The sequence below is a fragment of the Panthera pardus genome, unplaced genomic scaffold (genome assembly GCF_024362965.1).
Source record: "Panthera pardus isolate Hobbes unplaced genomic scaffold, ASM2436296v1 HiC_scaffold_10, whole genome shotgun sequence".
Classification (NCBI taxonomy): domain Eukaryota; kingdom Metazoa; phylum Chordata; class Mammalia; order Carnivora; family Felidae; genus Panthera; species Panthera pardus.
This window is the reverse complement of record NW_026526655.1, coordinates 63,869,382-63,882,738: the sequence shown is the minus strand read 5'-3', so window position 1 is coordinate 63,882,738 and position 13,357 is coordinate 63,869,382. Positions and strand designations below refer to the sequence as shown.

Here is a 13,357-nt window from a genome sequence, read left to right as displayed (position 1 = left end):
CACCTGCTTTGAAAAGTGTAGTAAATGCTAGAGATAGAAAGGACTGAAAGTCTCGGGCCATGTTCCCCACTGAAGATGATTACATGGTATTAAGAGATCCGAATTAACATTTACCCTGTAAACATTTATTTGCTTTTCAAATTAATTTCCTTTAACATACTGTAAACATTTTGAGCGCAGTAATCGCCTCATGTTTTGTGTGTACCTTTATCCACACCACAGCCCAGAGCTGACCCTGGTGCCCTGTGCAGTGATTTTCATTCAGTTCATTTTTAAAATACAAATACCTGTCGTTAAATAGAATTAAAAGGTAGAAATGTCTTAAGTATTTTCTCTGTTTTAAATTGAGATTAGTATTCTTCAAAGTTCACATCCTGATTATGTTTCCTTGCACATATGTTCTACTACATGAAAGTACTTTATAGATGTTTGATCTTGTGAAGGCTGTGTTGCTGCCTTTGATAAAAAAGTAATTAGGTGAGCAATTCCTGGTAGAGGTACTCATCAAAGTTTGAAAGTACATATTTCCTTTTAACTATTGTATTTGTAGGGACTCCCCCCACCCCCCATCTGTCTTTCTGTCTCGACAAACCCGTGAAAGACAGCTTTTGTGACCTTATTTCTGTTAGAGCCAGCATTGAAAAAAAAAATCCAGCTTTTATTTAATGGACCATGACGGTAGGTAACAAAATTATGGTAGTTGTGTCATAGGTTTTATGTGGTTTCTAAAACTCTCTGGAAAAAAAATGCCCAGCAGTGTTTCACAAATTCTTTGGAGAATAAATGCAAATAAAGTTTCTGTCTTTTCATATAATTAGGGATGCTATTAGGAAAATAAAAAATAGATCTTTCTTTCTTCTCTCATTTGGGATTACATCTTTTCTGCCTATCTTTAGAAGTTTTTTATTTTATTTTTTATTTTTTAATGTTTATTTTTGAGAGAGAGAGAGAGAGCAAGAGACAGAGCACAAGGGGTGGAGGGGCAGAGAGAGAGGGAGACACAGAATCTGAAGCAGGCTCCAGGCTCTGAACTGTCAGCACAGAGCCTGGTGTGGGGCTTGATCCCATGAACTGTGACATCATGACCTGACATGAAGTCGGACGTTTAACCGACTGAGCCACCCAAGCATCCCTTAAGTTTTTTAAATCTTAGAAATGAAGTGCCTAGCTGTGTATGCTAGGTAAGTTGAAAAGAGAGCACCTAATGAGAGGTTGGTGGAGTCAACACCGGTGCTCTGTGGATGGCTTTGACTGAGGCAAGCGATTACTCTATCTGATGACCCTTGCCTTTTTCAATTGCCTGTTTAGGTTTCTCGCCTTGTTTGCTTGGTACCATTAGAACTCACTGGGTGCCCATGGCTTAGCACAGTGCAGTTGAAGCTGAGTGGGTTTCTGGGCCCAGAGAAGTCATGATTGTGTAAACACTATACAGTATGAAACCATGCAGATGGCACACATCAAAAATGTAGACAAAGAAACCGTGTGACGTCACGTTTCACCATACACTTGTGTTTATATACACACACAACTTATATACATATGTAGTTATTAATTTTCTTATGTATGCCGAGATTGAGGCACAGAGAGATTACTGCAGCTAGGGTGCCACAGCCAGATTGTAGCAGACATTATTTCTACCCTCTCCTTTGGACTTTGCTTTAAAAATCTGTTTACAGAGCATCATATTTAATTGATAATTTTGATTACCAAAATTTGATAAGTTTGGTGATCAAGAGATATGCCTTCTTCAAGGTGCTATTGCATTTGTTCTTGAAATTCAGTGAAGAGTTTTTAAAAAGTGGTTTGAGGCTTAAAAAGAGGAGAAATACATAAGACATTGCATTGTGTTAGACACTAAAAAACCTTTTGAACACTTTTGTAAGTTATTGCAGCATGATAGCAAAGGTGGGGAAGTGGCTTTTGAACAAATTCTATTGAGTGAATTTCTTGACTGTCCTACTGCTTGCCCACTCATCAGGCACACAGAGAAGGTCTGTTAACTTGTCAACAGCACTCAGAACAGTGGTAGCAACAATGAACACATATTTACTGAAGACAGCCAGTTGGTCATTTATTGACCCCTTCCTGCCGACGCCTAACCATTTTCATGGTGTATTCAGAGGTGAAAAGATTATCCTCTGCATTCATACTCTTAACTCTTAGAAGATGGAAAGAAAACCATGTACTAGAACAGAAGGATGTTACAAGGATAATGGCAAATTCAGAAAGGAAATTTGAATAATACTCAGGAGTTGTGGGGATGGGGAAGATGAAGGAAGGCCGGAGAGAAATCCAACAGGGAAGAGTAATAGAAGGCAACCAATGACAGGTTGATTTTGGCTCTTATGCCAATTTAATTTTGCTGTTTACCTTTTCATCCCACTCTTGCTGGACCTTGTATCTTTTCATGCTCCTTACGGTGAAGAGGGAAAAAAAAACCCACAAAGCAGGAAACTTTGTCAAGCAAACAAGTTCTGGACTTGTTTGCTCCTTATCCATCAAACATCACTTCTTTCCACTAGCTGTAGCTGTAGCTGTAGTTCCAAGATTATTGTTCATAGCGAAGACCCAGAATTATTTGAAAAAGATTACATTTCTCTTTAAGAAGGTAGTGGCATAGGTAATATGTCTTAGAATATTTTACACTAAAAAGAACTGAAAATGCAGGGGCACTTGGGTGGCTCAGTCAGTTAAGTGTCCGACTTTGGCTCCAGTCATGATCTCATGGTTCATGAGTTTGAGCCCCATATCAGGCTCTGTGCTGACAGCTCAGAGCCTGGAGCCTGCTTCAGATTCTGTGTCTCCCTCTCTCTCTCTGCCCCTACCCTGCTTGTGCCCTGTCTTTCTCTGTCTCCAAAAAATGCATAAACATTAAAAAAAAAAAAGAATTGAGAATGAAAATTTGGGGAAAACTCCAGTTCTAGAACAGTTACATACTAGGAAAGGTGGTAAGTCCTTCTTCCCAGCTTTGTTCCAGAGAACCAGCAAAACAGGTATTATATTACATTTTCTGTGTATATCTTTCCTGGGTGAGGCTTGCATGTACAGTATTCCATTTTCCTGTTGAAATAAGTGTCTTCTCTTTAACTTGAAATAGGACCCAGTGAGATATTATGTGGTGTATATATGTAAACTTCATTCATCCCACTTAAAAAATGTTCCTTTGTCTATTCTTTAATCTCATCAACTGTTATTAAAGAAGCTTCATGATCTGTTTTGTACATTTATCAGTTGTTGTCTTTGGCCAACGTTAACTTGGGTAATACTTTCATCTGATGTTTTATTATTTTGTATTAGTAGAAAATGTTCAACGTCACTACTGAAAAGGAACATTCACAAAACCTTATTTCTTTTTTTTTTCTTAATATATGAAATTTATTGTCAAATTGGTTTCCATACAACACCCAGTGCTCATCCCAAAAGGTGCCCTCCTCAATACCCATCACCCACCCTCCCCTCCCTCCCACCTCCCATCAACCCTCAGTTTGTTCTCAGTTTTTAACAGTCTCTTATGCTTTGGCTCCCTCCCACTCTAACCTCTTTTTTTGTTTTTTTTTTCCTTCCCCTCCATCATGGGTTTCTGTTAAGTTTCTCAGGATCCACATAAGAGTGAAACCATATGGTATCTGTCTTTCTCTGTATGGCTTATTTCACTTAGCATCACACTCTCCAGTTCCATCCACATTGCTACAAAAGGCCATATTTCATTCTTTCTCATTGCCACGTAGTATTCCATTGTGTATATAAACCACAATTTCTTTATCCATTCATCAGTTGATGGACATTTAGGCTCTTTCCATAATTTGGCTATTGTTGAGAGTGCCGCTATAAATATTGGGGTACAAGTGCCCCTATGCATCAGTACTCCTGTATCCCTTGGATAAATTCCTAGCAGTGCTATTGCTGGGTCATAGGGTAGGTCTTTTTTTAATTTTCTGAGGAACCTCCACACTGCTTTCCAGAGCGGCTGCACCAATTTGCATTCCCACCAACAGTGCAAGAGGGTTCCCGTTTCTCCACGTCCTCTCCAGCATCTATAGTCTCCTGATTTGTTCATTTTGGCCACTCTGACTGGCGTGAGGTGATATCTGAGTGTGGTTTTGATTTGTATTTCCCTGATAAGGAGCGACGTTGAACATCTTTTCATGTGCCTGTTGGCCATCCGGATGTCTTCTTTAGAGAAGTGTCTATTCACAAAACCTTATTTCTTGAATATTTAGTCTAAAACAACTCTTATTAAAGTTGTATGTGCTTAAAAAAAAGTTTCAGAGATGTCAGCATACCTTTGGGGCCCCCTGCCCTCTGCTGCTCCTTCAGTGCCTCCTTCACATGTCAAGCACAAGCAGAAATGAAGCGAAGTCTTCCCATTCTTCTGGACATAGTCGTTTGCTTAGGATAAAAACAGTGCAGCAGATGCTTGTAATCATTTCAGACTTTTCAGCTTGTCTGGGACATTGTGCTATCTGACATCCTTCATTATTCCTTACGAGAAAGACCCAAATAACCACAGGGGCGCCTAGATGACCCAGGCAGTTAAGCAACCAACTCTTTGATTTCAGCTCAAATCATGATCTTGTGGTTTGTGGGATCGAGCCCACACTGGGCTCAGTGCTGACAGCATGGAGCCTGCTTGAGATTCTCTCTTTCCCTCTTTGTCTGCCCCCTTCCCATCTCAAAATAAATTTAAAAAATAAAGACACAAATAACCACAAAGCAAGAATTTTAAGAAGCCTTAAAGAATTGGGGCTGGGGTGCCGGGGGGCCTGAGTGGGTTAAGCATCTGATTTCAGCTCAGGTCATGATCTCAGGGTTTGTGAGTTTGAGCCCCACTTCAGGCTCTGTGCTGACAGCTCAGAGCCTGGATCTGGCTTCAGATTCTCTGTCTCCCTCTCTCTCTCCTCCTTCCCTGGTCACACTCTGTCTCTCTCTCTCAAAAATAAACACACATTTAAGAAAATTTAAAAAAAAAATAAAGAATTGGGGCTGAATATAATGCATTTGGATTTTAGAGACAAAAATGGCCAATTTTATGACGTAGGAGTGATCAAAGGTACATTCTCCATGTGTAATCAGATGATTAGTAAACACTTTGTCATAGTGGAAGGTGTAACATGACAATTGTTAGTCAGATGTTAGTAAGAAAAGTATAAGTTAAATCGTTTTAAAATGATGGTTTGTTTGGTTCATATATCTCACTTATGGTCTTATATTTGTCATATGGTAGTCTTTCTACCTGTTCAATCACATTAGAACTTAAGGATCAGGAGATTTCAATGTTCTAAAAGGATTTCTTTTTTACTGTCACTGTAGGAGGCCTATAGGAGAGAAGAAAAGTTAAATCTGTTTTACACTGACTGATGAATGAATGTTAGCAGTGTCCACCCAGCACTTCATTGGGACAGTTGAGTAATGTGTAATTAATTGGTGACATTAAGAAAAGTTATAGAGAGAATAACTTCTTCTGACCTTATTTTATTTTATTTTATTTTATTTTTAAGATTTGTAGCCAAACCATGTGCCATCGCCCTCAACATTCAGGCCAATGGACCACAGATTGCCCAGCCCAATGCCATTCTGGAAAAGGTCTTCACTGCAATTACGAAGGTATGATTGCCTTTTTGGGTGGTATGAGTTATCATGACCACCATTCTCAATCTGAAATTATTTAATCCCTTCTCTCCTGGGTTTGAGAACTAATTGCCCAGCTTCATGCTGGAAAGTGTGCTCTTGGAAAGCGTGCAAACATTGTGACTAGGCCAAACAGGTAGAAGCTGAATGAATGTGGGCATGTTTGAGACCTGTTTATTTATTCTCACATTGATTTTAGAAGCTGGTCTGTAAAGAACAGTCTAGATTAGATTCTAGTGATTAGTCTAATTTTGTGTCTCTTTTAATCTCACATGACATGAAGCAGTACGTATAATGGTTGGACGGGATTTTGTAGAGACGACTGGGTAAAGCTGAGGAATATAATTAATGTACAGGCATACGTTGGAGATGTCGCGGGTTTGGTTCCAGACCACTGGAATAAAGCAAATACCACAGTAAGGCATGTCAAATGAATGTTTGGGTTTTTTCCAGTGCATATAAAAGTTATGTTTACATTATACTGTTATCTGTTAAGTGTGTGCAAATAGCACTCTGTCCAAAAGACAATGATGCCTTAATTTGAAAATATTTTATTACTTAAAAATGCCAATCATCATCTGAGCCTTCAGCAAAATTGTAATGTTTTTGTTGGTGGACACTCTTGTCTCCATGTTGATGGCTGTTGACTGATTAGGGTGGTGGTTCCTGAAGTTTGGGGCGATTATAACAACTTCTTAAAATAAGACAGTAATGAAGCTTGCTGCATTGATCAGCTCTTCCTTTCATGAAAAATTTCTCTGTAGCATGGGATGCTGTTTGATAGCATTTTACCCACAGTTGAACTTCTTTCAAAATTGGAGTCAGCTTTATCAGCTAAATTTATGTAGTATTCTAAATCTTTTCTTGTCATTTCAATAATCTTCACAGCATCTTCACCAGATGGAGATTCCATCTCCAGAGACCACTTTCTTTGTTCATTCATAAGAAGGAGCTTCTTACCCATTAATATTTTATCATGAGATCTCAGCAACTCAAATATAACATTAATGAAAATGTTTGAAATATTCCAGGAATTACCGAACTGTGAGGTAGAGACACAAAGTGAGCCAATGCTATGTTAAAAAGAATGACTTGTTTGGTGCAGAGTTGCCACAAACCTTCAATATGTAAAAAATGCAATTATCTGTGAAGTGCAGTAAAGCGAAGTGTGATAAAACAAGGTTTGCCTGTACGTATGAAAGGAAGTGCCCATTTGCTTCTAGCATGGCCCTTGTGTTCCAGCAGTTATGAGACACAGGCAGATGTAAACAAAAGAGGGAATGATTAAAGGACAGAAGAGTTGCAAGATGAAAGAATGAAAGACAAGGATCTAGAGAGTTACAAGTTATAGATTCACTGGAGAGAAAACAGAAGAGATTATCACTGTGGTGAGAGTGAAAGCCAAACCAGGAGCAGGGAGAGGAGAGCAGGGGAGGGGGCAGATCTTTGCCCCTCCACTGATACCTCCTTAAGAACGAAGAGGGGAGGAGAAAGAAGCCAGAAACCCTCCATCTAAGGCTGTGAGAAAACAAAGCACATCACAGCATCCCAAGTATTTTCTTACTCCTATATCGCCCTTCATCTTACTCTCGTATAGACAAGAAAGAAGGACAGGAGGAATGTAGTATTCTAGGAGAAGTATTGTGTGTTCGTATATTAAATGGTTCCTTTTCCCGTTTTCGTTTTTCTGGGAAAATTACTCAGGCTTTTAAAATGTGATTTGACAGTGTTAAGTTTTATTCCTTTTTTGATATTTGTATTGCTAACCATTTGTATTACTTGTCTCTTGTCTTAAAAGTATTAATTTACATATTCAAACATTTTTATCTATATTATGGTCTTTATTTCTGCCAAGATTTTCTAGGATTTTCCCCTCTATCCTTTTAAAAATGATATTTTTCCTGGAGAAGTAGAAGAAAGCACTAGGTACTTCTTATATTTCTGTCAGGAAGAAGAGAAGAATGTATTAGGAAAAGCTCTTCTGGTAGTTTTATGGGCTGGTTTTAGATTGCCAAGTTCTTACCTGAAGGGGCACGTATCTTAATGGTACTTAAAGGAAGAAAATATTAAGAAAAAACTTGTATTTTCTTTTAACATAGCAATTTGCTGCAGCAAACACTTCTTTCCCTCTGAAAAAGCAGAAGTTTAGGAAGTTATCAGGTTTTTAAAAATGAGATTATAATATATTAGTGTTTGTCTTGTGAACTACTCTGAATGCATAATAAAATGAGTCTACCCAAATGTTACGTGTCCCCTTAGAAATTCTACAGTGGACATTTTATTCCCTTGCCTTATATTTATTGTGGTTACTGGAGAAATTTCCTCTATAAAGGTAGTAAAAGGAATTTGGAGTCATGTTGACTGCTCTAGAGAATATTTGCTTCCAGCTAATTTTAATCATACTGTCTTAGTTTTCCAAGGTGATTCTTTTGGACATTTTTACATGATTAGAGAAGAAGCCTCATGATTTAAATGTAGAGGCAGCAAAAGTTGGACCAGTTGTTCCTTGAATTCTTTATAGTTGTCCAGTGTTATTTATGATCTGAGAAAGTAACAGGCCAGTTGACTAGAGTAGAAGTAGCAACACATGGAGAGATTAAACACTGTATGTATTTGAGTGACCATTCACCAACCTGGCCTTGACCATGATTCCGGGTCACCTTTGGAGAAGGGCATAGTTATCATCTTTCAACAATGTAGGGGCGCACTCTCAGAACCTTCAAAATCTGCGATGCATAGGACATAATTTGTGGGGCCAATGCAGAATGAAAATGCAGGGCCTCTTGTTCAGAAAGCATGAAAAAATGCCATTTAAGGCATAAAAATATAAAGCTTTTTTTCTTTTCTTTCATAGATTCTTTTTCTTGACCTGTCAACATGTTTTTTATTTGTTATTTAATGTCATGCCCCCTCAGGCATGGGGATATTCATGAGGCAAGTGTAGAGCCTCACACGTCCTGGGGACCCCACACTATGACTTACTGAACACACAGCCCATTAGCTGTGTCCAGACTGGGCCGATGTGCCTGCCCCTCTCTGGCCAGAGGTAGAGAAGTTGAGACCGGCTTCACCCCTTTTGATGGGCCTACTGCCCCAACCCCCAGGGGACTGGTGACTCCCAAGTGTATTGCAGTCTCTAGAGCAGGACACACTTGGCAGCTGGATTGGGGTGAGCAAGTGTATCGTCCCCACTGAGTCACCTACCAAATGCATCAGGGCACTGCCACCCTGGGGTGCAGGCAGCTACCCCCTTGTCCCATGCTGAGACACCGCAGGTATACATACCCAATTCCAGCCCTTTTCATGCTTGCCCCTGGGGCAGCAGTAGTCACTGGGCAGAAGCGGGAAGGAGTAGCAGGTCTGGGGAGCCAGGGGACAGAGAACTAAGTTCCCCAGAACTAGTTGGGGGAAGTGGTGGGACTGTGTGTGAGCCAAGACTCTGAGCCCTAACACGTGTTCCTCTGTCTCATTGGTCTTCATATACAAAATACAACTTCCATAACAAAATTATTAAGAATTTCAAGGTAGCTGCCATAGAACTTGAAACCCCAAGCACGAGCCTTTCTGAATTGTGGATCCCTGTGTGACCGCATTGGTACATGCCCTGTGTAGTTCTCCTCTATGTAATTATCTGATAAATAGGTAACATCTGTTTGTCTCTCTGTATATCTGGTAGAAACAAATGTGCATGTGCATCGTTGTTTATTTATATTTATTTATTTATGTTTGGGGTCTCCTGCCATACTATTGGCACATATCTATAATCCTAACAGCCTTACTTTTCTAATCCTATCAATTCTTGAGCCACTGAGGAAAAAAATATATATGTCAGCTGTGAAACCAGGTTTTATGACACAGAGAAATCATACCATCATCCACTTTTGGTATGTTACTCTGTATCTTAAAAATTATAGGCAAATTTCGTATAATTTGTTCTCCCTTATTCTCCTCTTATGTCTGTCTCTTTCTTTCTTTTTTCCTCCCAGTATTGGTTATGAATATTAAGGTCAGCCTAGGTATTTCTGTATAAAAATATGTATATATGTCAGCATTGTTCATTTCTTTCCTTGGAAATCTTAAAAAAGGAAAAAACTAAGGAGAACAATTAAAAATGCAAAACAATCAAAAAAACGCACACAAAGAAGAAGGAGAATCTCCCAAACTCTATTTTTGGCAAACTAGTAGATACATATCTCTAAATTTCAAAATATGTATTAAGGCTAACAAAAAAAACAGTTGGTGGGTTGGGCAGAAGCCAAGCAAGAGGAAGTGAAGAGCATGGAGTGGGGGTAGCTCTCAGGAAAGCCAGCAAAAGAGACAGCTGCTGAATGTGAGGGAGACAAAAGCTCTAACCAGTGTTTGCAACATTAGATACAGAAACTGGTGAGCAAGGCTGGCGGTTGTCCTCCTGAACTCAGTTTAATTCAGAGAACTGGAAGAAGTTCACAGACGACAGTGTGGATGGCACATTTTCAGGAGATGGTCTCCCTTGGTGGTGGCTGAACTGCACGAGCATTCTCCCTGCTCTGCGTACTCCCAGGAGCTGGTCAAAAAACTCTGATGGACTCAATGATGAGTAATAAAGAAGGAACACACACAACATCGAAGACAAGGAAAAGAATGTGTAGCAGTGCTTATTAACAAAAATTGTTAGTGGAAAAATGAGGCCACAAGGCAAATGAAAATTGTAATTAAATATTTTACCATAAACTAAAAAAATATATATATAAACAATAACTCTGTGAAGGAAAACCACAAAAAAAGAAATGTAAGACCTAAAAAAAGAAAATAGTTGGTCAACAGGAAAAGGGATGCATTGTGAGCTGGTAGCTTCAGGAAAACATACTAAAACTATCATATAGGGGCACCTGGGTGGCTCAGTCAAGTACGTGTCCAACTTCAGCTCAGATTATGACCTCACTGTTTGGGAGTTCGAGCCCTGCATAGGGCTCTGCACTATCAGTGCTTGGGCTTCTCTCTCTTTACCTTTCTCTCACTGCCTCTCCCCCAGGTGCACTTTCTCTTTCTTAAAATGAATAAATAAACTTAAAAAAATAAAAAATAAAAATAAAAGAAAACTATCACAGAAATGAAGACAAAATTGGAAAGAATACAGGGAACACAAGACACTTCAGAAAACTCAGCAAGGAGCATGGGAGATAGAAAACTGTTAAATGAGACAAAAAACGCTAAAAATAATTAGATGTTTAGATTGAGCAGATCCAGCATCTGTATTATCAGAGTCCCGTAAGGAAAAGCAAAATAAAATAAATATTGAAAGATATAATTCAAGAAAATTTTCCTAAAATAAGTGAGGATTTGTTTTAATATGTTAATGAAAATGCAGTAAAAATTGACCCAAGAAGGTTAAATTATTGGACTTGAAAAATAAAAGAAAGAATTCTTTGAGAAGCCAAGCCAAAAATCAAATCACTTAACTAGCAAAAAAATATCACCATGACTTTAGTCTTCTTTATAGCAACATTTCCAACATTTTCAAGGAAAATGTGAACTAAGAATTTTATATTTAGGCAAATTGGTTTTACGCTGTAAAAGTTAAAAACAAACAGATTTCAACATGCAAAAATATGAGGGAATTGTTCTCATGAGTCCTTTTTGAAGAAAGTATTATAATCATTAATTTTAGCCGATCAAGAGGTTACTGGAGTGTTGGTAAGTTTTGGATACATTTCAACTGTTGAAAGAGAGAAAGAAATGTGAGGATCAGGATGACAGAACAGAATGTAAATGTTCATATGCGTTCACATAGAAGTGATACAACTAACAGTAATGGGGGTGGGGAGAAGAAGGTGAGAGGTAGAATACATTCACTAATCGCATAATCTCTAGTAGCTGGGAGTGAAAGCAAATTAGTTTAAGCAGCCAAATTGAGTAATAGAAGTACAAACATATTTAACAGTATAAGAGTAAACTGTAAAAATGATAAAATTATTGATTAATATTGGGTGGGGTAAGAAGAGGAAATATGGTAGTTTTAAATACTGCTTATATGGAATTATTGACTGAAAACAAATAGAAGAGTATTGTAATTATGAATAACCACTAGAACAAAAATTACCCACAGAAAAGAAGGAAAGTAAAACAAATAATACTTGGTTTGTCATTTTTTTTTTTACCTATCAAAACAGAAAGCATAACAGGATTAATGTGAGGGAACTATAAACAAACATTCAGTTATATCAATATGTGTAAATGGGTTTGACTCCTCTAACTATTTTAGTTTTGGGTCCTTCAGATAAAGTAATGTAAATATTGAAAATAAAAGTATGAGTAAAGGTATATAGACAAATACAGATAAGTAGGGTTTTTGTTTTTACATAAAAGTGGAAGTCAGACCAAAAAGGAATTAAGTAAAATGAAGAATTGGCTTTTTATTGCCAAAAGGTACAATTCATAATAAAGATAAAATAGTTCTGACTAATATGCGTTGAATGTCAGTGTATCTATATACTAATAAAAAAGAATGAAAAGAAATAATAGCAGGGAATTTTAATTTACCTCTGAGTCATGACAGATCAAGTGAACAAAATGTAAAACAGAAGATAGAAATTCTAAGAGGCATAATTAATGAGGAAGATCTAAGTGGTACATTTAGAACTGCATCCTGTCAGCAATACCGGAGTCCACGGTGGTCCCACCAGACAGCACCGTGTTAGCGTAGAAGTCCTTCCAGATATCAGCATCACACTTCATGATGGAGTTGAAGGTGGTCTTCTCAATGCACAGACTATACTTTCTTTTAAAGAACCTATTAAACATCTACAAAAATGACCTTTATTATATATACAAAACTGAGATAAATTTTAAAAATAGGCACAACTTAATAATACTAGAACTCAGAAACCAGAAAACCTGTTGCTCTCTTGGGTAAAAATAGAAATTCAGAATATTTGGTAGCAGTAATGATAAAAACACTACTCATTTGTACTGTGCCAAAACAGCATTCAGATGAACATTCAGATGAAATATATACATATATGCATATATGTATATGCAATATATACATATATGAAGTTAAACACTTAAGCATTAGAAAAAGAACAGAACAAAGGCAAGCAGAAAGCAGAAATTAATGATAAATGCAGAAATTGTGTTAGCAAAACTATAGAATTGAAAATCAATTCAAAAGTACCTTATCTGTTTAATTTTTTTTTTTTTACAGAAAGTCAGCTAGTCCAATCAAAAAAACAAAGCACAAATTACAGCATCATAATTAACAACATAATAATCAACAGTCACAGAAATGGAGGAAAATGAAAAGGATATATTTCTGTTAATATGGAAAATAAAATATAAAAACTTGGGTAAAATGGTTATTCTAGGAATATAATTTACCAACTATATATATGTATGTGTGTATATAAAGATTAAAATCAAGAGCTAAACTGCAAAACAGGATAAGACTCAGATCCTCTCATAAGAAAAATTCTAACACACTCTTAAAGAGCAGATAATTCGCATGGTATTTTACACTATACCAAAGCATAGGAAATTAAGGAAATCATCCAGATTCTTTTTTTATGTAGCAGCGAAACATTAATTTAACATTAAAGTCTGACAATGATTTAACCAAAAAAAAAAAAAAAGAGTAGAGACCAATTGAACTTAATATCAATGAAAAGTCCCAAATAAAAGTTAGTAAACAGAACCTAACAACACAATAAAAGAATTGTTTAACATTACCAGAGAGGATTTATTCTAGGAATGC

At 37.4% G+C, this 13,357-nt stretch overlaps 1 protein-coding gene across 2 annotated transcripts in view; it reads left to right on the top strand.

Annotated features, from left to right (window-relative positions):
- Positions 1-13,357, top strand: part of CERS6 (ceramide synthase 6) — a 325,203-nt gene that overhangs the window by 87,657 nt on the left and 224,189 nt on the right. For both annotated transcript variants that reach the window (XM_019458546.2, XM_019458536.2), the window contains exon 2: positions 5,499-5,604. In XM_019458546.2, the coding sequence (XP_019314091.1) occupies positions 5,499-5,604 (106 nt within the window). The remainder of the gene's footprint in view (positions 1-5,498; positions 5,605-13,357) is intronic.